General features: G+C 43.3%; 7 protein-coding genes across 7 annotated transcripts; 3 read left to right on the top strand and 4 right to left on the bottom strand.

Annotated features, from left to right (window-relative positions):
* Positions 1 to 2,588: 2,588 nt before the first annotated feature.
* Positions 2,589 to 2,996, bottom strand: AOL_s00188g228 (uncharacterized protein; the record flags this gene model as incomplete). Its single annotated transcript, XM_011128476.1, has 1 exon — positions 2,589 to 2,996. One exon carries the CDS (start codon positions 2,994 to 2,996, stop codon positions 2,589 to 2,591), a length of 408 nt encoding a protein of 135 aa, XP_011126778.1.
* A 2,525-nt stretch (positions 2,997 to 5,521) lies between these two features.
* AOL_s00188g227 (uncharacterized protein) lies at positions 5,522 to 6,562 on the top strand (the record flags this gene model as incomplete). The annotated part of the gene is made up of 1 exon (XM_011128475.1): positions 5,522 to 6,562. The coding sequence occupies one exon, from the start codon at positions 5,522 to 5,524 to the stop codon at positions 6,560 to 6,562; it is 1,041 nt and encodes a 346-aa protein (XP_011126777.1).
* Positions 6,563 to 7,243: 681 nt separating this feature from the next.
* AOL_s00188g226 (uncharacterized protein) lies at positions 7,244 to 9,280 on the bottom strand (the record flags this gene model as incomplete). Its single annotated transcript, XM_011128474.1, has 7 exons — positions 7,244 to 7,324; positions 7,396 to 7,800; positions 7,909 to 8,094; positions 8,170 to 8,411; positions 8,498 to 8,570; positions 8,678 to 8,796; positions 8,926 to 9,280. The coding sequence occupies 7 exons, from the start codon at positions 9,278 to 9,280 to the stop codon at positions 7,244 to 7,246; spliced, it is 1,461 nt and encodes a 486-aa protein (XP_011126776.1).
* Positions 9,281 to 11,416: 2,136 nt separating this feature from the next.
* AOL_s00188g225 (uncharacterized protein) lies at positions 11,417 to 14,207 on the top strand (the record flags this gene model as incomplete). Its single annotated transcript, XM_011128473.1, has 9 exons — positions 11,417 to 11,682; positions 11,762 to 11,849; positions 11,933 to 12,437; positions 12,503 to 12,872; positions 12,947 to 13,055; positions 13,137 to 13,254; positions 13,353 to 13,617; positions 13,692 to 13,746; positions 13,821 to 14,207. 9 exons carry the CDS (start codon positions 11,417 to 11,419, stop codon positions 14,205 to 14,207), a joined length of 2,163 nt encoding a protein of 720 aa, XP_011126775.1.
* Positions 14,208 to 15,715: 1,508 nt separating this feature from the next.
* AOL_s00188g224 (uncharacterized protein) lies at positions 15,716 to 16,643 on the top strand (the record flags this gene model as incomplete). Its single annotated transcript, XM_011128472.1, has 2 exons — positions 15,716 to 16,132; positions 16,272 to 16,643. The coding sequence occupies 2 exons, from the start codon at positions 15,716 to 15,718 to the stop codon at positions 16,641 to 16,643; spliced, it is 789 nt and encodes a 262-aa protein (XP_011126774.1).
* A 484-nt stretch (positions 16,644 to 17,127) lies between these two features.
* On the bottom strand, positions 17,128 to 17,975 carry AOL_s00188g223 (uncharacterized protein; the record flags this gene model as incomplete). Its single annotated transcript, XM_011128471.1, has 4 exons — positions 17,128 to 17,226; positions 17,314 to 17,676; positions 17,751 to 17,851; positions 17,927 to 17,975. 4 exons carry the CDS (start codon positions 17,973 to 17,975, stop codon positions 17,128 to 17,130), a joined length of 612 nt encoding a protein of 203 aa, XP_011126773.1.
* A 1,859-nt stretch (positions 17,976 to 19,834) lies between these two features.
* Positions 19,835 to 20,923, bottom strand: AOL_s00188g222 (uncharacterized protein; the record flags this gene model as incomplete). The annotated part of the gene is made up of 3 exons (XM_011128470.1): positions 19,835 to 20,677; positions 20,741 to 20,821; positions 20,909 to 20,923. 3 exons carry the CDS (start codon positions 20,921 to 20,923, stop codon positions 19,835 to 19,837), a joined length of 939 nt encoding a protein of 312 aa, XP_011126772.1.
* Positions 20,924 to 21,885: the final 962 nt, after the last annotated feature.

The raw sequence follows: 21,885 nt of genomic DNA, 5'->3' as shown, positions 1-21,885 counted from the left end.
AGGGCATAAGACGGTTAACAAACAGTCAGGAAACGGTTAGGAAACGGTCAGGAAATGGTTAGGAAACGGTTAGGAAAACGGTTAGGAAAACGGTCAGGAAACGGTTAGGAAAACGGTCAGGAAACGGTTAGAGAAACGGTCAGGACAACGGTCAGGAAACGGTTTGGCAAACGGTTGGCCTTACGGTCCGTCGGGGTAGGACAGCCTTTTGAAAGCCAAAAGTGTCATGTGATCTCGAATTTCAGGATCGACCAATACTTTGTCACATTCACAAAACCTATCAGGCTTTCAATTCCAACCTCATTTTTAACAGGTTCTAACCTTAAGATCTCAGCTTGAAATTTTGTCTTGTACTTAGACTTCCTGCCTTCGTTAGCAACTAGGGAACGAACGTCGATTTCAAATGTGAAAAGTGCCATGCGCCTACAACCCAAAATTTAAAATTGCGACTGTGATACCTCAATTGCTCAAGCGACCCGCTGAATAACTAAACGGAACGAGCATTTAATTATAATGTATACGCTCGTGAATGCCAGGCTTATCAACAGTTCCTGACGAATTTCTTTTTTCTTTTTTTTTCAAACTATATAGCTACAGGATGTTTGTCCTCGCGTAGCTCGTTTGTCAGCGTCTGCTTGTCTGCACATTGTGTCGTGATATTCTCTACTACCCCCATAGTCTAGTTTACTACCCCATCCAAACCAACCAACCAGTTCCACAACCAAAAGGAACTTCCGGAAGCAAAGACCACCTCCCCACCTCCAGTTCCTCCATTCACTTCCGCTTAAACCTCCGAGAATTTTAACAGCCAAAAGTATCATGTGACCTGGTAATTCTGTTATGTTGGAAGTCGCCGAGCACAAGTTAAGTTGACTATACACATCTCTTCAACACGACTAGCCTCGAGACCACATGTAGTTCCTAACACCATTAAAAACAGCTTTCACTTTAAAACCTCCGAGAAGGAAGTATAGAAGTATATTGTGACGGGTAGGCTTTTAATCTAGGCCAGGCTCTTAATACCGTTCGACCAACTATATTTCAAATCCCAGCCTTTAATTCTGTCTGGGACTACAGCGCTGCCTTTCGACTCAACACGTCAGCACCGCAACGTTGGAAGATAGAAGTCAAACTGGGCGTTAATTTAGCTGTCAGTTACACCAAACCTTGCTCCTCGGGGAGCCAAGGTGTAACTCCGAACCGTCCCATTAATTCCAGCTAAAGGGCAATGCGCATTTATGCAATTTGCATATTTATGATATAGCCATGCGCAGTTATCGATAATCGATCACCATACCATAGATACCATAATGGCAAAAAGTGCATACTGTATTATAATATAATAGTGTTCCATGAAATATATGTAATGAACGGGACGCATACACCGGTCCGGCCATCGATCGGGATTTCCCGCTATCAAAGGTTGTACTGTCAAAAGACCTATTAACCGGGAAAACTCGGGTTCGATGTGGACCAATAATTAATAAATCACCAAATCCAAGTTTTTTCGGGCCGAGATATTCATGCAGAATGTATATTATGTAATCTGCAAATAGGAACAGGATTTTAGGACTGCATGATTATAATTTTGCCTAAGCTGAGATAATCCTTTTTTTTGGCTTTTGTCTCGTGTTCGGTTGGTATTCGTATATGTATGTTAAGTGGCGATACTCGATTCGAACACTGGGGAATCCCCCAGCCTTTCTTTTCTTTGATAATGCAACGTAAACTAGTTCGCGATTGGTCGACCCCGCAAATGGCGAAAGTCAAGGGAATGCGATCGGATAACGAAATAATGGCTAGGAAGGACCATGGTTTCGCCAAAAAAAAAAAAAGAGGATCCGACTTCACATAAGCCGTCCTGAGTGTCCTAGATTCCTAGAAACGAGAGGGGTTTCTTAGGATAAGGATGGTCTTTATACGATATCTACGAGAAGAAGGTCTACGCTCAGTTCCGCATACAAACCCCCCCGCAAAAAGGTATAAGCGAGGAATTTCAACCGCGAAAAGTATCATGTGATAAAGATATTTTGGGTTTTATATTCAATTTCTGCTATAGACGTTATACAAATTGTCTGTTTTCTTAACAAAAACGGATAACTGTAAAAATTGATGATATCGATAATATCTCTGCAGAAACAGACAAGAGAAAAGAAAAAGGAAATGTCCTTTTGGGCATCGATCATATATCGCCCCTATCAACATAAACGAAAAGAAAAAGAGTAGAAAAAAAATAGAATACATGAAACCGCACCTGAAAGCGCCAGGAGGAGTAAAGCTATAGACTAATGATGTTTTAAAACGCCCTTTTTTCTTCAAAAAACGCCTTGGAACCGAAGACCCCTCCCAAAAAAAAGGCTAAACATCGCTATAGCGCAAAAAAAAAAAAAAAAGCAACAGGGAATCGCAAAGTAGAGATGGGAAAAGCTATATATATACATACGAAGAGAAGAGATCGGAATCATGATATCATTCTTGTCTCCCCCACCACCAAAAAAGGAAAGAAGGAAAGAAAGAATAAAGAAGGAAAGAACGAGAAAGTAGCGACAATAAAGGCATACTTCAACTCAGATTTCCAGACCAAGTATTTATGCCCTCATGCTCACGTCATCTTCTCCAACACTAGAACTCGTCTCGGAGTTAAAATCATCACCATCCATCCATGCAGCTTCGAGAACGTCTTCCCAGTCTCTATGCTGCTCTCCGTTGATCTCATCGATAATCCTGGCAACTTGTTCCGCGAGTCTGTTGCGTTTTAGGATCATTTCCGCTCTCTCCTGTCGGTCTGTGGGGGAACCGTCTTGCTCATTATGATACTCAGAGATCTTATCTGTGAGCTCGATAAGGGGGATTTGTAGTTGTTGGAGACGGTAGGTATTTGTGTTTGCGGAACGGTTCAGGAATTTGACCTGGTTATGGTCCCGGAGAGAGGTACAGTGACGACTCGGCATTTTATAGTCGTCCGAGGAAGTACTTGAGGTTACTGAGGAAGGCATTTGGAATGAAGTTGTATTTTCTAGAAAATTGAACAGAGTGTTAGTTCAAAGACCACGTTTCGGTGGAGGTGGGGAAGTAAGGGACTAACTATAATAGGCTTAAAATGTTTTGTTTGAAGGTTTTGTTATGTAAACGGAAGTAACTCAGTTACTTGTTTGGTATATACCAAGATGTATGAATGGATGTATGAATAATGTTTGAAGTCCTTTAAGACAAGATGGTGAAGACAGAAAGCTTATAATCGGTATGCCGACGTCGGGAACTAAAGTCGAACCCGACGGGGACTCTTATATAGACGAGGAAACTGCTCTCGTGCGGAAGACAGCATAAAGAAACACCGAGTGTTTATCCCTCAGGATATCATTCCACGCGGGGAGTGGGTTCTAGGATTAATTACCATATCGGAGCCAGGGGGTGGGGTAGGTGGCCAAAACTGCTTGTTTGTGGAGGTGAGTGTAATATGAAGCGGGAAAAAGGGTTGTCAGAAAATCCCCAAAAGAGGATACGAGATTTCGATGCGATCAGTTGTTCGACGTTGACGTGATTCCCGAGGCTCAGACACCCACAGATTAGTTGGCATTGTATATATTAAGCCTGGGTCCTGTCTAAGACACGAGCCATACTTGTTCCGGTATCGTGGAATTTGGTCATTTGTGAACAGGGGTTGTTGGTTAGGCTAAATTGGAATCAGTCGGACAATTCGGGCGGAATGTGTGGGTTATTCCTCATGTTGGGTGTCTTTTGCGGGTTATGCATGATTGCACGTGAGGTACATTTCCCTAAGAGACTTTTCCTTCCCGGGTCTTTTTCGTTAATTTTCTCATGTTTGAAACAGAAATATTACGGTTTCATCATTTTAAATGTATTCCGTCATGAAATATGGTGTTTTCGAAGCAGGATTATTTAGTTTCTACGTGTCCGTTTATGACTTCAAGTTGAAGAAGAGCTAAAGGATGTTAGGATGGCCTGACGGATTCTGCGTTGTGCTGTTGGATTACCTTTTGGGAAGGTCCACATGGCACACTGCGATTCGCATCATATCATGCGCATGCATGATACATTGCAGACGGGATGTTCTGTCCCGTAGACGCGATGCTATCGGATCGAGGGAAAAAATCATGTAAAGATATATAAAATAATATGGAAACTTAGAGCGGGTTATATAATTATCCGTCTGACCCATGCATGGGATGTATACGTGAACAAGTAGACGAAACAGTATGTTATTCAGAAGTCTAGACGAGATTTGATGTAAAAGTTGCGCCAAGGTGGCATGTCTTCCATTTCGCAATCCCCAAATCCGTATATTTGCAAATGCGAAAGTGGTATTATAATCGATAAGAATGAAATAAAAAGAGAAGAATGTAAAAAAAAAATGTAAAAAAAAAGAATCAAGAGCCGATATCGCAATGACTTGGGATAGGTGGATATGGATGTTGTATCAAGAAATAGACTTCAACGGCAGCCCCGCGTGGTGTGACCATCAACTCGAGAATATCATCGAACATTTATATCGAAAAAAAAAATGTAAGTTCGATCGTCCAAAATTCCGGGTGGTATCGATTACTTAGTAAAATTGCAAGTGTGGACTTCGGCTGTTTGAACTTTGCCAAGCTGACTCCGCCGGAGGTAACTGGAGTTAATCTTACGTTAGCAAAGACCACATTATTTCCATCCTGAGCTATGCCCGAAGCAAATGACATCACATCAGCCAGCTGCATAGCGCCCATGCAGACGCGGATTGATGACCTTTGGCACTCTTTAGGCTAGACTCGACGACAAACACTGCTGGTTTTGGAAAGTTTTCATGATATCAACGTCTCGAGCCAATCGGAGTGGACTCCAGAGTGGAGCTTTTCGATGCCGTAGATTAGGTAGGAAACAGCCACAACGCAACCTTCAGGTCTGCGTTCAAACGTTCAATTAATCAAGTGCATGATGTTCCTGAAGAAAATGCTTCCGAACAGCGATATTTTGTGATATTAAGACTGCAAAAAGCAGTTAGTTTCGTCTTGAATGTGGGTTCATATGCAGTCCTTAGCGTCTCGTCAGCAATGCACACCGTTACCGAAGAAAGATTGAGGGACAGTATTTTGGTAAGCAACCCAAATGTTGTTGCCGGGCGCTAACTCCACACCAATACCACAAACTCCGGCGACAACGGAAAGGGACTTATCCACCACTGCAAAATGGTGTTATCACGGATATTCGATTTTTAGATGCCTTATTCAATGCATTTAAGATAATATATCATAGAAGTCTAGAATGGGCTTTGAAATGAATATAAAAGAGCCATTGCCTGTCGTCGATCAAGTCTAATCTCACTTATCATCATCAGCATCAATATCTAAATATCTACAACCAACAGTTCGAAAAACAACCAGAACTTCCCAATAGCTCTCTTCAACTAATTCGATTAACTTCTTCAAAACTTCTTATCGTATCTTTTATACTTTATACATCTTCTCGGCTTCCAATATCGAATAATTAAGTAAAATAAATTATATACTACCAAAGAACAAAAATGACTTCCAACGCCACCTACAACCAAGCTACCTCCGGCGCCGAAGTTGCAGCCGCCTATAAATCCCAAGTTACAGGCCGTAACATTCTCATCACTGGTGTCAGTCCCAATGGTATTGGTTCCGCCGGTCTCGAGGCTCTTGCAGCTCAATCTCCAAATCTGATCACTGTTACCGGCCGTTCGGTCACAAAAGTCAACGAATCCATTGCTCAAGCAAAAGCCGCTTTCCCAGAGGCCAATATCAGACCATTGATCATGGATCTCTCTTCTATCGAGTCTGTTCGTAAGGCTGCGGCTGAATTCAATGCTACATCTGAGAACCTTGATATCCTTATCAATAACGCTGGTGTCATGACAATTCCCACCCGCACCCTTTCGGTCGACGGCATTGAAATGCAATTCGCGACAAACCATGTCGGACACTATGTCTTCACCTGTTTGATCCTCCCTAAACTCATTGCTGCTGCGAAGAACTCTCCAAAGGGTGCAACTAGAATCATCAACGTCTCTTCATACGCCCACGTTCTCAACCCCATCCGCTTCAGCGACCACAACTGGGAGGGCCGTGAGGTTCCAGAAGAAGAAAAGGGAGATGCGGATATGCTCCTCTTCTTCCAAGAAAACGATGTTTCCTTCACAAAATACACCGCAATGGGGGCATACGGACAATCTAAAACTGCCAACGCCCTTTTCAGCGTCGAACTCACCAGGCGTCTTTACGAAAAATATGGAATCTTGTCATTGGCTCTTCACCCCGGTGCCATTAACTCCAACTTGGGTCGTCATATGACTACCGAACAGATTGAATATTGGAGCACGAAGATGACTGATGTCATGTTCTTCAAGAGTACAGATCAGGGAACTAGCACAACCTTGGTGGCGGCTTTAGACCCCAAGTTGAATGATTGGGAGAAGAGTGTTGGGTATTATTTGGTGGATTGTCAATTCTCTACCCCGAAGGCTTGGGCTGTTGACGAGGATTTTGGAAAGAGGCTGTGGACTTTGAGCGAGGAGATTGTTGGAGAGAAATTCGACTATTAGAATACAAGGCCTAGTAGTGCTCGCTGGAGAGAACATGTCTTGAGCATTAGGAGTTTACTTTAATTGTATTCATTTATTTTTAGCTTTTGTTATTTCCGGCCCCCGCTTTCATTATATTCAGCCTCCTTGTCAAATAAACACAAAGCTCTCACGTTTTGATAACAAAAATTTAATTGATACCTGGGCATTTGTCAACCGTCGCGTTAATCTATAATTTGTACCACATTATTTCAAGTTACAAACTTATTATTTACAAACACTATTAACCTGCCTGTTTATTGGCTTACCTGTCTAACTATCTACCTACCGGGTTGTTTACTTGTTTATTAACCTAATTATCTACCTGTCTATTTGCCTGCCTGCCTGCCTGCTATTGGCCTGGTCGTTTACTTGCGTATTTATCAGTTTATCAACTAATTGTATTTATAAATAAAATAACAAATAGTATTCAAGTTTGAAAAAAAAAATTTATTTATAGATTAGCTCCAATTGCGGGGGCCGAAGATAACCAACACGGGGGCCGGAAATAACAAAAGCCTTGTTTTTTGTGTGTTCGAATTGCACGTATACTACATGACCTTAGACAATTTGCAATTGACTTATCCTAGTTCAATTTAGAATTTTAACCAGCTAAAATCCAAGAGACTCAATACCATTGCCTTTCCTCAAATCAGACACTTATCATTCCCAAATCTTAAACTTCTCATACTCAGCCGCCTCCTCCGTGTGAGTTTTATAAAATTCTTCCGCAGACCGTTTGAGCTATGGATATACCATGATTTAGTACCGTTATCAGATAGCAGCCATACCTAGGAATATATAAAAATATTTACCTCGCCAAGACCGGAAATAGTTTGATCTACGCCGTCAATAATCCCACCGGCGCGAGCCTTGTAGCTTGGTTCGTCCAAATTGCTCTGGATGTAACTGAAATTATCAACTAAACCGTTAAAATAGCCCGATTGGCGATCAAAAAGATTGTAAAGATGTGCCATAGCGCTAATGGCTTTGTCCATGGACTTCTCGATGGTCTTGAATTGGGTCTCAAGTGCCTCCACATAAAATACTAGCTCGGCCACTGCCTTCTCTTTTGCATCAAGGCCGCTGACTTGCGCTCGGGCTTCTTTTACGGAGTGGTTGAGTTCATAATCGCTGATAAGATATGCACCGCCACTGATTATCTTCTTCGCTTCGGAATCAGATTTGGCAAACGCGTATGATATGAACTTCCAAAAAACCTTCAAGAGTATTTAGGTTAGTAAGATCTAGCCCTAAATATTTCAAGTATGGGGGACGCATTATCTGAGATGTAAAGCTATAAATTATCCCAAAGTTTGTATACTGACCATATCTTTCGACTGCTCGTTCTCAGCCTCCTGAGCTTTGATCAGATCCTTGACCGCATCGGCGTGTTTAGAGTCAGCCATCTCGCTGATATTCACTTGCGAGCCATCGGATAGTGTATGCTTTTTATCATATGATGCAGCAAGATCTAAGACCCCTTCTTTCAAGCGGCCAGTATTCGTTTTGAACTATATATATAACCAAAATATATTATTTAGCTTTGTTTTCTCCTTTTCTAAATCGAGAGAGTCAATATAACCTACCGCATCGAGACCAGTTTTGATGTCTGCGATATCGGCTTTCGAAGATTCAGCACTCCGCCCAAGCTTCTTCAGAGTTTGATTGATTGTGGCTTCGGCGTCTTTGTAATCCAGATCTGGCGGTGTCGTCCTGTACTTTTCATCCAATATTATGAGGAGATTCTCTCGAAGGTTGATGACTTTAGCTTGAGAAAGATCACGGATGGCAGACTTCGCATATTCCCTAGTGGTAGAAGCCGCATTTACTTCAATAGATAGCCACAGTTACTCATCCATGTTATAAGGAAGTATTATCTTTAGTCAAGCTAGACGACTAAACAGAAATACATACGGATCTTGGGTAACCGCTCATCATGGAAAGTTTGACAAGATTTTGAAATTTTGACGAACAAATCTCGTGTTCGCTAGACATGTAGCGAAATCAGTAAAACCCCGATGTAATATGTATCATAGAGTGAAGCCCCAAGGTAGGAGGTATTATTGAAAATTTATATCGAAAGTGATAACATACCCTCCAAATTGTACCATCGATTTCTGAGACTATATCAAAGTAAGATTCGGGCATCTTCGTCTCAAATGTATCATTGTCGCTTGGGAATTGCATCCCCATAAGAACGTACGCCTGGAGATCTATTTCGCGAAATAGTTAGTTTAATCATATTAGTTGGAACAGACACATCTCTGCTTCAGAATGGGTCGTCCGATGAACCCAAAAATCAAGAAACCTCAAACATTAGAATGTTGGACGATTGAAAGTACCATTGATTCCCGGGGAGTTTAGGACAAACTTGGTCTTCACTTCTCCAGACGGTTCTTCATAAGTAATGAAACAATCTGCGGTGCTTCCTGATAGCTTTGAAATGGTATCCGACAATTTCTTGTCCGCATCAGTCTTGGGATCCCATTTTGGGGTCAGAGTTGGGGCCAGAGTCGCGGTCAGAGTTGGGGCCAGATCTAGATTTGCGGTCAGAGTTGGGACCAAATCTAGATTTGCGGTCCGAGTTGGGGCCAAATCTAGATTTGTGGTCAGAGTTGGGATTAAATCTAGATTTGCGGTCCGAGATGGAGGTTTGTTATTCGGGTGAAATGTGACCGTGCCCACGCTAAGATCCATAGCGTAGATCTACCTCGTAGAGGTTGATTAAGAGAATGATATGTGGGTTAAAAGGTACTTCTGCGCTGGATCCCAAATTATAAAGGATGATATTGGTATAAGGATAGTATAGAATTAAGTCAAACAGCTGGAAAAAGCACCTTTTATAGTTAAACCCGACTCTTACGTACGTATTCCAGTGTAGGCTGCGTCAACATAAAGAACAGAGTTAACTTAATCAATGTACAAAAAGTAATATACAAGATTATGTTCTAAGCCCTGGACAAGTTTTGCTCTAGGCTTTGACATTCCCCGCAGACTCATATTACGATTTATCGCTATTAGTAATAACTGGTGTGTAAACCTTCGAATCATCACGCGCGCGCACGAATGAAGTTCTGAATCACATCAATATTACCCCTCAATTCGAATCGTCCCGAATCCAGCTACGAACATGTGCCTAAGATATCGACAAATACCTAACTGTTTTGGAAAATTTGCTACGAAGTCCTCATACGCTTCCTTAAACTGCCAGTACCTTCCACCAGCGGCTTCAGCTAGATGTATTTGTGTCCTAATGTAATAGGTTTAAGGTATATTCAACCTTCAAAAACCGGTATTTCTGTTCAGCTGAAGATGTATCAATCGCACATCGCCGTAGTATAAAGGCACCAGGATGCATGATTAGTGCACAATGCCGTCGATCGATCGACATTAACCTGAGTGACAGCGCTGCAAACATAAAAAGTCAAGGAAGACCCCTTGCAGACTAGCTGACTTCGTCGATCTAAGTATTCTCGTCGTCTTTTGCTCCCCACTTTAAGGTTCTAGGCCATAGGATTTGCAGGCCTGGAGCCCAGTTAGAGTGCCCTGGATCTCCGCTTCAACAAGCCCCGCTTAATTCATGCTTGACGGGATATATTTTTCTTTCTTTTTAGTCAAAACTCAACATGTATGAATGCATATTCTGATATCGCAATTGTATTAGTATGGGCGCTTATACTGGGCAGGATCATCCGAAAGCGATCAGTCCCGTGCAGTAATGCATGCAATCTTGATTCTCTAGATCTCGTCTCGTTTATGCGCATATGCATGTACCCTGCTCTTCTGACGATGCGACGTCATGTTACAGGTACTCTAACTTGAAAATATATCACTTTTCATCCATTATAGATGTAATAGGATAAATTACGTACCGCTACTAATACTTCTCCAGAATATCTATATTATTGTTAAAATCTTAATTGAGATATATCGATACTTACACGTATATACTCCACACTAGCAATAGCGCTTAAGTTCAAGACTTTCAAGTTGAGGCTAGCTATTAGATGCGGTTGTATTGAAGTCTAGATAAATAAAAAACAAGTTTCAGTTCTTGGAAGATCCGAATAGCTAGTCAAGGTTTTCGGGTCGGTCCGTTGACTGATCGAGGCTGAGTTTCACCATGCATATGTATGTTGTATCACATTCCAGACATCAACATCCGGCGAGACGTCCCGCTCAACTCGCCTATCCTGACGAATCAAAAACAAAACCCTGAATTAAGAACATGCCCGAACAGATGGATTTAGTTTATATTCCGTACACATGTAGTAGAAATCAAAATACCGACATGCACTAGCCCAATTCGAAAGATCGCTCCTTCTGCATGTCAGATTTATATCCCTCATTTTCCGGATTCCTGTTTTGAGGACGGGATGCCATTTAATGTTTCTTGGTTCGCTTTAACCTAATTCGATTGGCGAACCTGAGAGATATCACAGCTGTGGGCTCTAAACTTGGGTAGTGCTACCTGAAGCTGTAAAAGAATTTGGTCGAGGGTCACTGATCGACTGAAAAGTTACCTAGCCAGCTGTGTAAGAGCGGGGTACAGCAAGGGGTCGGACTTTTTTGGTGCTTTGAGGCTTGGTGCCATCTCCCCGCCAGCTTACCACATTTGATCATTGAGCGAAGGTCCTAGTTATAGTCTGGGGTCCTAGTACTAGTTCTATGTAACAGCGCTCCTCAAACTTATTCATAGATTTTCACTGTTGAAAAATAACACTCTTTTTGCCTGAAGTTTTAATGATGATAGTAAATCTCAGTTATAAATATAATGGCTTTGCTTCCCACATATGTATATAGGGCCGTAGCTCACCATTAATATTCATTCAAATGGACAACAGGCACACGTTGACAGCTTCTTCGGAGCTAGAAAACTCTCTAGTTTTCCCTACATCTATAAACTCGTCTATTCTCGCCCTCGAAGAAACAAATAGAGCTGCAGCATCACCGTATATAGCACCGATGGCCAAAGTCCAGTTCCTCATCGCGGTCGAAAGCACCGACGATACTATTTACCCATCATTCCCCAATACCGAGTTCGGATCTGGCGATCCTTTCAAAATCAAACTCGAATCAATCCGTTCCAAATGTCGAATGTAAGTTCTATATACTTGTTGGTTTTAATTTTGTCTATTCAACTGGTAGATGCTAATATATTTGGGTTCATTACTTCAGCTCGGAAAAACTGTTCTTTACCACGAATGGAAGAACTTGTCTAGATAATTCGACTACTTTGGGTTATTACATGTCCCTCCTTCCGGAGGTATGATATCTCGAGATCTCGACTCATCGATTTGATTATCATGAAATCTCATAAATGCGCTCTAAAAACTGATTTTTGAACAGGGGCAAAAAATTCTCAAGCTTTTTAAGAATCCAGAAGAAAGTGAAGTTTCGGTGGTGAATCTCAGGCCGACAGAAGGAGAATCAAGACTGGAGCATGTCTCTATCGAGGGTGGCGCCGACAGTGGGGATCCTAGAAACGGAGAAACGGAGAGCCCAGAAAATAAATCAGAGATCGGCACCGAGATACTCCAGGTGAAAGTTACAGATGGGAAGCTCAAAGAAAGTCCACTTATCTCAGGAGCAGACCAAACTGCCTTCAAATCCTTCGTGGACAAAATAGCAGCGTCAAGTCTTACCCCCGGAGTACTACCAAGTATTAACGAAAAGTATCGTCAGCTGTCTAGCTTGACTAGCAACTGGGCTACCAATGCATCGTCGAAGGATTATACGGAACCAGCTGACCTCACAGAGCAACAATGGGACAGGGTTTTATCTAACAATCGTGCATTGCATGGTTATTTCTATAGCCCTGAGGATTGGACTATTGTCAAAGCCCCAAAAAGAGGTAAGATTTTAAGATCGTTTCGTTAAAATAGCGTAAGCTTGTTAATGATAAATTTCTGGGTATAGCTTTTAAGCTTAGGTCGAACGAATCTTATGATCACAAACTGTCAAGCCCAGTAACTCAACCGGCTGACAAACCGGCTGACAAACCGGTTGACAAACCGGCCCTCATAATTCATAAATATTCTCAACTTCAACCTGTCCAGGCTTCTGTCCCGCCCCGGAATTCGAAGCTTGCGACAAATGAGACAACTAAAGATCCGGTACCCGCATCCAATGAAGAACATAAAGGGACTGCTACAGAAAACCCTTTGCCGTCCATTCCACCATTTTACGTGTACGATGATGCGGATATCACGGTGACGGAGATTTCTCACAATTTCCAAAAGACAATGCTCAAAGAAGGGTTCAGCAGTCAAGCCATAGAAGGGAATGTGTGAGTTTTGAAAATATCCCTCAACCTTTAGCAATCAGATTTCGTGGACCTTACTTAACGCGCTGTGGAAATAGTACTTTTGGAATACCGGTATCTATCAGCAGCTCATTAGCAAAAGAGCAGGGTACTATGAATCAAGACCGCAAGGAAACAAACGTCAAATCGCTGGCTGCTGTATATAGTGTAGGTTTTGTCCAGGGTTCTTACACGAAATGGCGTTGGAGACAATCAGTCAACCTATTAAACTAATATATTTACTACCAGTTCCCTCGAGTCCGTGTAGAACTTGATTCCGATGCCCTGGAGTTGACCGACGAATGCAAAAGGGACGCATATCTTGTTACCAACGAAGATGATGTGGAAAATTTCGACCGAAAATATGGTATGTTGTTGGGTTTTGTAACTTTCGAGCTCGAGAAAATCACAATTCTTGATTCATTCGCTTTGCACAGCTGACTATATTATTAATTGGCTGTACAGGCACCGTGTTTGCTACAAGCTTCACACTCGGTGGATATCTACACAGCAGTCAAGATCTATCAACCGAGGAGGTTGCAAACCTCGCCCAGACCAAGAATAAAATGAAATTCGCCGCCGGGCTTAGTATTCAATCTTCTTACGGTGGAGGAGGTGGCAATTACGGTAAAACTGAGTCGGACGGTAGTAATGGTAGCAATGTTACCCTAGACCAAGATTCTCGCTTAGCCTGGAGCGCTAGGGGCGGCGACACAATCCTTTGTTCAAAGTAAGTATAATATCTAGAGATGTCCCTTGATGCCTAAGGGTTTTTGCGGCGCTGATATATATAATCTGCAACAGCCCGTCAGCATGGGCGGCTACAGTAAAGGATTACCGCCTATGGAGAGTGATGGACGTAAGTTACGCAAAACTCCAGCAGCTAGCTTCGGCACAGGATTTAAAAGCTAACAACGAACGGCATATTCCTAGCAACAACGGTTTGTTGGTGTTAGATATCTGATTCGGGATCTCGACACTCAAGCCTACACACACCTTGCGAACCCCAAGTCGATCAGTATAGTCGGTCACCAAGACATGCTGAAAGATGACGTGTATTTCAGAATATTGATCGCCGGCCTCGTTCGCGCGATGGACAAGCCTGATCATAATGTGCTTGCGCAAAAGGTCGAGAAGTTTTACAGGCAGAGTTTCGAGAACCTCAATGAATATAACAAATTTTGCGAGGAGGCAAATGACCCTAGGGCGGGGATCCCATCCGGTAGTGATTGGATAAACATAAGTAAAGGCAAGAGGGCTATGTTTGGGATGTTCATGTATTATACAAACAAGCTGGAAAAACCTACTCTCCGCGAATGAATCTGGACCAAAGAACGGGTTTATGCTGGACATCGAATAAATAACACCATTTATTTAGGGGTTATTGTTTTTTTAACTGGATTATTACAAAGAATGACAATTGTACCAGCTCCTTAGGGCAGAGCATGCGTAGAGTTTCTTTCCTTAGCTAATCTAAGTAGATAGATATCCATTCCTTGACGTTGTCGGGCTGGGATTCCCAAACCAACTACAAAAGTCGGGATACAAAAATACCCATATAACCTATCTTTAATCTCGTAGCATGAATTTATGCTCCAACAGTATACTATGCACCACGCTCATTCGCCTGCTGAAACAACAACGACACCCACCTACCCTCTTCAAAAACCGCGTTGTTCCTAAGAAAAATACCACACGCCAAGATGTTTCCAGCAAAACACCATGAACACGACCACTTTCCCAAAGCATGGCTGGGAACCCGAAATTCGATACGGGAACACGATTTTAAGCTTTTTTTTCTTTCTTTCTGTCTTCCCCTTATCAATTGTTGCCTGAATGTCGAATATATTTTTTTAATCTACTAATCGCGGGATACTTCAAGGATCTTGATGTTAGCATCCTCGAGGGGTCTAGAGTTTCTCAAAACGAGATTTTCTTTAAGATTTGGTGCATTGCTGGCATACAAGTACCTTCCATCTTTGTTTATAGTTCGGTTTTTCACCCGCGGCTTTTCCCATGGAACTTGGGACGGGATTTATTTTCGGCGCAGATCTTAAGCTAAGATCCCCAGTCCGAGACGAACATTGATGATTGTCAGATTCTTCGGTCACGGCGACGGAATTCCTGCAAGTTCCAAAGATTTAAGTATCAAATCTGGCCGGAGACAAGTTACCATTATCGCACAATATTAAAAACCTTTATTCCCCAAAGGAGCACAGGACGAAGGGGGAAGAAGAAAAGCTGTTCAAATTCTCAAACAGACGCACCACACCATCGAAAAGTCTCACTGCTCGACACCAAAAAAGTGAAATTCAGGGTCTCGTGTGCATCGAATCCGTGACCCCTGCAAACATTTCCCTTCTGGGGGGCGGCGCAATCTCCCCGCAAAAAAGCATGCTGCCAATGCCAGAGAGAAAGGTCGGCTCGAAAGAAATACGGCACGGAAAACGCCCTGTTAGCTTCGCAGATGTGTCAGCTGGGGCTTGTGAGTTTTTGTCTGGGCTGAAGCCGAAAAAAAACAAATTGAGGAGAACCATCGAACCAGAAAGGAAGAAGGGCTGACTGATTGACCAGAAACCTGGGTTGGTTTTAAACTAACGTTAGGGCTGGAGGCGCTTGGGAATTGATATTAATACCCCGTCTGTGCCTCCTAGAGAGCTGTCAGTTTTGTATCTTTCAGTGTACTTCCTCTATCTTTTGTCTTCGCCACTTTCGACGTTCCTTACCACAGTTCGCGACATCCAACAGGCCTTATCGGCCATAGATTACACCGACATAATTATATACCCCGACTATATATACGCATTATTAAGTTCAGAGTACAAAAAATGTCTAGATTCTACGAATTAAACCATATCTCCCCAACCCACCGCCAATCTCGCTACTTCAGCTCCTGGATCCTTCCATCCCCAATCTTCCTCGCCTACCGCGCTCTCCTCTGTCTCTACTCCGTCCTAGTAATTATCATCGCCAACGCTCTTCGTCCCGACCTCGCAGGCACCCGTTTCAGCTATTTCACATGGCTCACATACTGGGGGATCACTTTTTACCTGCTCATAAGTCTCGCGCACACGTTTAGCTATTGGAAGTACGGAAAAGCGTGGTTGGAGAGCTGGCCAAAATGGTTGCAGCTTTTGCACGGAGTATTTTACACGACGATCACTGTTTTGCCGTGGACGGTAACAGCGGTTTATTGGGCGGTGTTGTTTGATGGATTTGGAGGGCAGTATGATGCATGGAGTAATGTGAGTTTATTTTCTTTGCTAAAAGAATTTGACTTTTTTTTTCTTGAAATTTTTTTGGTTTCGCATGCGGAGGAATGTGGTATGCGCTATGGCTTTTTAAGCAAATGGGTGCTAACGAAAATGGTATTCTCGAAATTAGATTTCGGTTCATGCTCTTAACGCTGGCGTGGCGTTTCTTGAAGTCATCATCCCACGCACAGAGCCAATGCCATGGGTTCACATTCCCTGGCTCATTGTTATCCTCGGTGGATACCTTGGTGTCGCGTATATCACAAAATCCACCCAAGGATTCTATACCTACTCCTTCCTCGACCCCAATAGCAAAGGCTCCGGCATCACAGCCGCATATTGCATCGGAATTCTGGCTGGAACAACAATACTATTTTGTATTGTGAAGGGACTGGTCTGCTTGAGGGTTTGGGTCACTGAAAAGAAGTTGGGTATGAATGGGAAGTTGAGCAAGAAAGACGTCAGTGGAGAAACTGAAGTTACAGAGAAGCTTAATGTCTAAGATGTATACTTCTCAATTGTGGGAGTCTGGGATGGCTAGCTGGTTCGAGTGAGACACGCTTTTTCTAACCCAAGTTTCTTTCTTTTCAAGGTACCATAGCTATACATATGCAGGTTAATTTTTAATACAATTTTTTGTTCGCGGTACTATTAACCTCGATCAACTACAATTCACCATTCTGTAAATGCGTGGTGTGATTTATTATTATTATCGATAATGTACAAAAAGACCGCTGAGAAGCATCACATTTCATAAAATACTGTAAGGCAAGAGAAACCGGCAAAGAGCGTTGTGTATCCAGAGCAGGCTTTTTTTACTGCAAGTTACACTTTAACCCACAAAACTTTTCTGAGGATCTTCTCTCCTCAGGTTCTTCTGCTACTGGTGGTTGTTCCTCCTTATGAGTACCATTTTTCGCAGAAGGACCCGCTCCGTTATTAGCGGAGTCGCCGGTAGCCTCAATCCTCTCGGTATCGCTAGCTAGTCAGAAGTTGACCTTGCTGACGGTTTCGAAGAAGCCCTTGCCCTGGATTCTGGCGAGTTCCTTCTCTTTTTCGGATGGTTGACGGGATCCGTCGGCACCCTATATGCAAAGAACGACCAGTTTAGCCAATGCTTCTAGAAAGAATACTAACGGAAATAAAATTCATATATTGGAGGTAAGACTTACAGCGAAGGTACCGCTTCCCCATGGGGAACCACCGTGAATCTCAGACAAATCAGTCATCTGAGGGAAGGCCTTGGCGTATCCCAATGGAACATAGATCATGCCGTGGTGGGCGAGGGTGCTCATGGCAGCAATGGCAGTGGATTCTTGCCCACCACCAAGGGTTCCGGTAGAAATGAAGAGACCGACGTATTTGCCGTAGTAGCCTCCAGTCTGCCAGATACCGCCAGTCTTGTCGATGAAGGACTTCCATTGGGCGGGGAAGTTACCATAACGAGTGGGGATACCGAAAATGAAAGCATCATATTCGAGGAGATCCTTGGGGTCGGAGACGACACGGTAAGATGGCTTGGGTGGAGCATACATCTATGTTGAATCCATACTGTTAGAGAGGACAATTGAGAAAGATCTGATTTATGATCATAAAGCATCGACTGTACCTTTGTGAGGACTTCCTGTGGGAGAGTTTCTTCCAATTGAAGGATTTCGGTGGAGCCACCGGCTTCCTCGACACCCTTCTTAACCTCCTCGGCAAGTTGGGCTAAACGAATGCATCTAATCAGTATACTGTTTTTTCACTCTAAATTATATCGAAGGAATAGATGATCCCACATACCAATATGCCCGTACATGGAGTAGATGACGATAGCAATCTTTGGAGCCATTGTGTCTGATATTATGCAATACAGGTATCTCTTCGGAGGTAATAACAACAGGAACTGATCCGTTAACCGGAGTATCGAGGAATAGCTTTAAGGGTGGATATGGAAGTGATAGAGCAATGTTTCGGAGGAGAAGAAGTAGAATTCAAACCTCCAGGCGGGGGAACATACGTCCTTTATAGTCCACGTCTAGAGCTAACTAAAGCTTCCTTCCTTCCCAATTGACTTTTCCCTTTTTAACCCATGGCCAAATGCATAGATTGAGAACTAATCCCAAGAACAGCCCCGCACAAGCTTCCGGCTCGGCTAGTCAAAGTCAATCAGGCTTGTATTCTTTTTTTATTTATTTTATTTTATTTTTTTATTTCCGTTGGGAGGGTTTTCGGAGTGTAGTCCGTCATCATACCCCCGCTATCAGTTAACAGTAACTCGAAGTGGTGGGGTCGGCCTGGTGTTACGAACGAACTAGCTCCACCCCGGCCCCGCCATGACATGTACTCTGCAGTACGACTGCAGGGTTCCTGATTAACTAACCGCCACCGAAAAGAATGGGTTGAAGACGGACTAACTTTGGCTGGCCTAAGAATGGTAAGAACTCAGGAGAAGGTGACTAAACCATTTGCTGTGGTATAGTAATCAGTAGTAATCGGTTCCCACCGGTGTTGAGTAAGAGGTCGGGTGGAATGGGCCGTTTGAGGAGATATTCCGGTGATACTACTGTCTAATCGAATCGAATCTCGGGCATCTGATATTATGAAAAGGCTCACAAAGCATTGGAAATATTCTAGCGGGGACACCTCTTTCTTCCGGCCGTATACGGTCGCAGCTCGGACTCTCGAACGTGACATGTCCATGTCCATGTCCATGGTCATATACATCCGTTTACCGGCCGGTAAATTTCTATCGGGTTGGACTGACAATATCCAATGGATGCAATGGATGCAATGGATCTTTAATTTGACTCCCTGCATGCAAACATTCCCGAATACGGTATTCCCGACGCGAATACGCTATTTCGAACGAATGGAATGTTGAACCTCTATCGTCGTTTGAAGTTGTGTAAACTGCAGCTACCCTGGTCCGGTTAGGTGAGCACCCTGGTCAGTTTGTCAGCCGCCGGTCAGCAGAGTTACCAAGCGTTATTAATTGACACATAGAAAGTCAAATATCATGACGAGGATGAGAAAACTTGGGGGTATGACAAAAGGCTGACTATGCAGCAGAGGATCATGGTAGCTGCGTGGAGACATCTTTGTACATTCATTCCATCAGGATAAAGCGAGTCAGTCAAGTTCCACATGCGCATTCTAAATACTTTTGGGTGTATCCCGATTGATATTGCGGTTAACGGATGTCGGTTAGGGTTGTGTTCCTGAAGTTCTTCGAAGCATTGAAAAGTAAAAGGCATCTGATTCTAGATGCGATTAGAGCCCCTCGGGAATACATGAGGCTCAAGGTAAACAATAATCTGTTAGATACTATAGCCTAATTTCTGTATACGACCCGCAGTTAACTAGTGCATCTGGGCGTTGGTGTTTGTGCGGATGCCGTTTACCAGGTGGCAGAGCTAAGTCAGCAAAGGGACGGTGGTGCACCAACTGATTACTAACAAAGTCACGGTTATATTACCACTAGTTCTAATATGAAGTTTGGAGTGCATATAAGCCTTTAAGTATTGTTCATGAATTGTTCTTATTCATCTCATTATCATACGGTCGCTCATAATCCCACTTTTTTATAAATACAATGGGAAAACGGGTCCACGCCGAATCGTTAAAAATGTATATAGACATTGAAAATAAAAAGATAGAACAATAAGAGGTTTCACGAAGCAATTATCGAGAAATAAGCAGCAAGTCCGTTTAGTCGAAGAGACCGAAGCCCATATCGTCGTCAGAGGCCTCCTCATCCTCATCCTTCTCAGCCTCCTTTGGAGCAGCATCAGTGGTCTTGGTCTCCTCAACAACTGGGGCGGCCGAGGCATAGGCGTCAGGGTTGGCGATTCTGTCCTTGAGCTCCTTGATCTCATCCCACTCGTACTCAGTCTCAAGAGCAACAGCAATGACGTTCTTGTAGCTGTTGACGAGAGAGTGCATGACAGAGACGAGAGTTGGGTAGTTGGCGGCGAGGGAGATGCAAGAGATGGTCTTGATGGCAGTCAAGAATCTGTCGATCAAGTCCTTCTCATCAACGTCAAGAACGCTTGGGGCGAAAACTTGACCCTGGTCGTAGATTTGCGCAACACCCATACCGTAGGTGAAGGGAGAGATGTTGAGCAAGTTGAGCAACGAGGCTTCGGAAGCTCCGACCTTGGTGCCGGACTCGACGAGCTTGAGATCGCTGGTAATTTCAATGGTACCACGAGCAATCTTGGTTGGGATACCGAGAGCCTGGAAGAAAGAGGTCTTGCCGGGTTCCATACCAGTGTTTCCAGCTGGGACCCAGACATCGACAGGAGCGACGGCACCAGCACGAGCTGGAGCAGCGACACGGTTGGAAAGAATCTTGTCACGGGTCTCCTTCAAGTCGGCGTTGGTGAAGACGAAACCAACGTTGCCCTTGACGTATGGCAAGAGACGTTCGTACTCCGGGTTGTCGCCAACGAGGGTACGGATCACACGGCGAACCATGGTGTTCTTGCCCATAAGGACGACACCCTCGCCACGGAGGGCGACACGGATCTCGTGCATCTGCTGGGAGGAGACCTATTCATTCGATTAACATCCTGGTTCTGATTTTCGATATTTTTGATATCAGATAATACATACATTGTCGACGGTGACAATGAAGATGGACTTGTAGTCCTCAAGGAGGCCCTTGAGCTTTTCGAAGTAGATTGCTTTGTTGGCCTATAGTCCTCATCCCATCAGCATTCACATCCTCCAAGGGCCGGTTTCGAAGCCGTCAAAATTCGCAGAGTTGTTGAATCTAATCACCTTGGAAACCCCCATTGCTTCTTATAGATGAAGTAAGGCTATTTAAGGTCGTGAAGGCGATTGTCGTAATTGGCAGTAATAAAGCCGATAAGTTTATTAGTTGATGATATCGAGATGTGGATTCGGGGCTGCGAAACACATAATTTTCTTCAGATGTTTCCTGCCCCACCAAATCCGGTAAGCGAGGGTATTTGCCCTGACAAACGCCAAGATATCGCCACTGCACTGTGCACCGCCACTCACAGCCAAAAATCCAAGCTCCAACACCAACACAGATTTTCTAATTCCGAATTAGGAAGTTATGAATTCGCTGATGCTAAAATGATAGCCATAACCTCCAATATTTTTTTTTTTTTTAAAAAAAAAAGGTACAAGTAGAAGACAATGCAGATGAGTAACTAAGGCTAATTCACTACTGGGTAACTGATATGTTCAGAAAAATACTGTTATTCTAGCTATTCAATATGCATTTATGCAGTGCTTAGCCCACCCCGCTAAATGTGATCTTGGACCGACAACTTCAATAGCAAATCCCAACTATCATCTTTCATCTACGGCCATAGGATCCGGACACATAGGGTATCCCGTCCGCTCTGCCTTACTCAAGCCTGATACTGGTTGCTTAGTACTACGGTCGGTGACGACGTGGGAATCGCAACTGCTGTAGATTACATTTTTTTACTTCTTGGTAGATTTTTTTTTACTCTTTAGGAAAAGATCTTTTTGACAGAGTCCAGGGTCCCCGGCACTCTTGCAATAAACACCGATAGTTTTTTCTATAGCTAGCCTAAAACTATGTGGCTTTCTCCCGTCTATATTTTTATTTTATCCCACTTTACTACTCCAAATAAAGCACTCTAAGTCGACAGCTCCTGATGCCGCATTCTCCATTCCGATGGCAGTTTGTCCTATATATATTTTGGCCGGACGATTTTGGAAACTTCGAACTAATAAGAACAAGTCAACTTCCAGAAGCT

This window comes from Orbilia oligospora (genome assembly GCF_000225545.1).
Source record: "Orbilia oligospora ATCC 24927 unplaced genomic scaffold scaffold00188, whole genome shotgun sequence".
Classification (NCBI taxonomy): Eukaryota; Fungi; Ascomycota; class Orbiliomycetes; order Orbiliales; family Orbiliaceae; genus Orbilia; species Orbilia oligospora.
The sequence above is the reverse complement of the archived record's forward strand: the minus strand, read 5'-3'. Positions and strand labels throughout refer to the sequence as shown.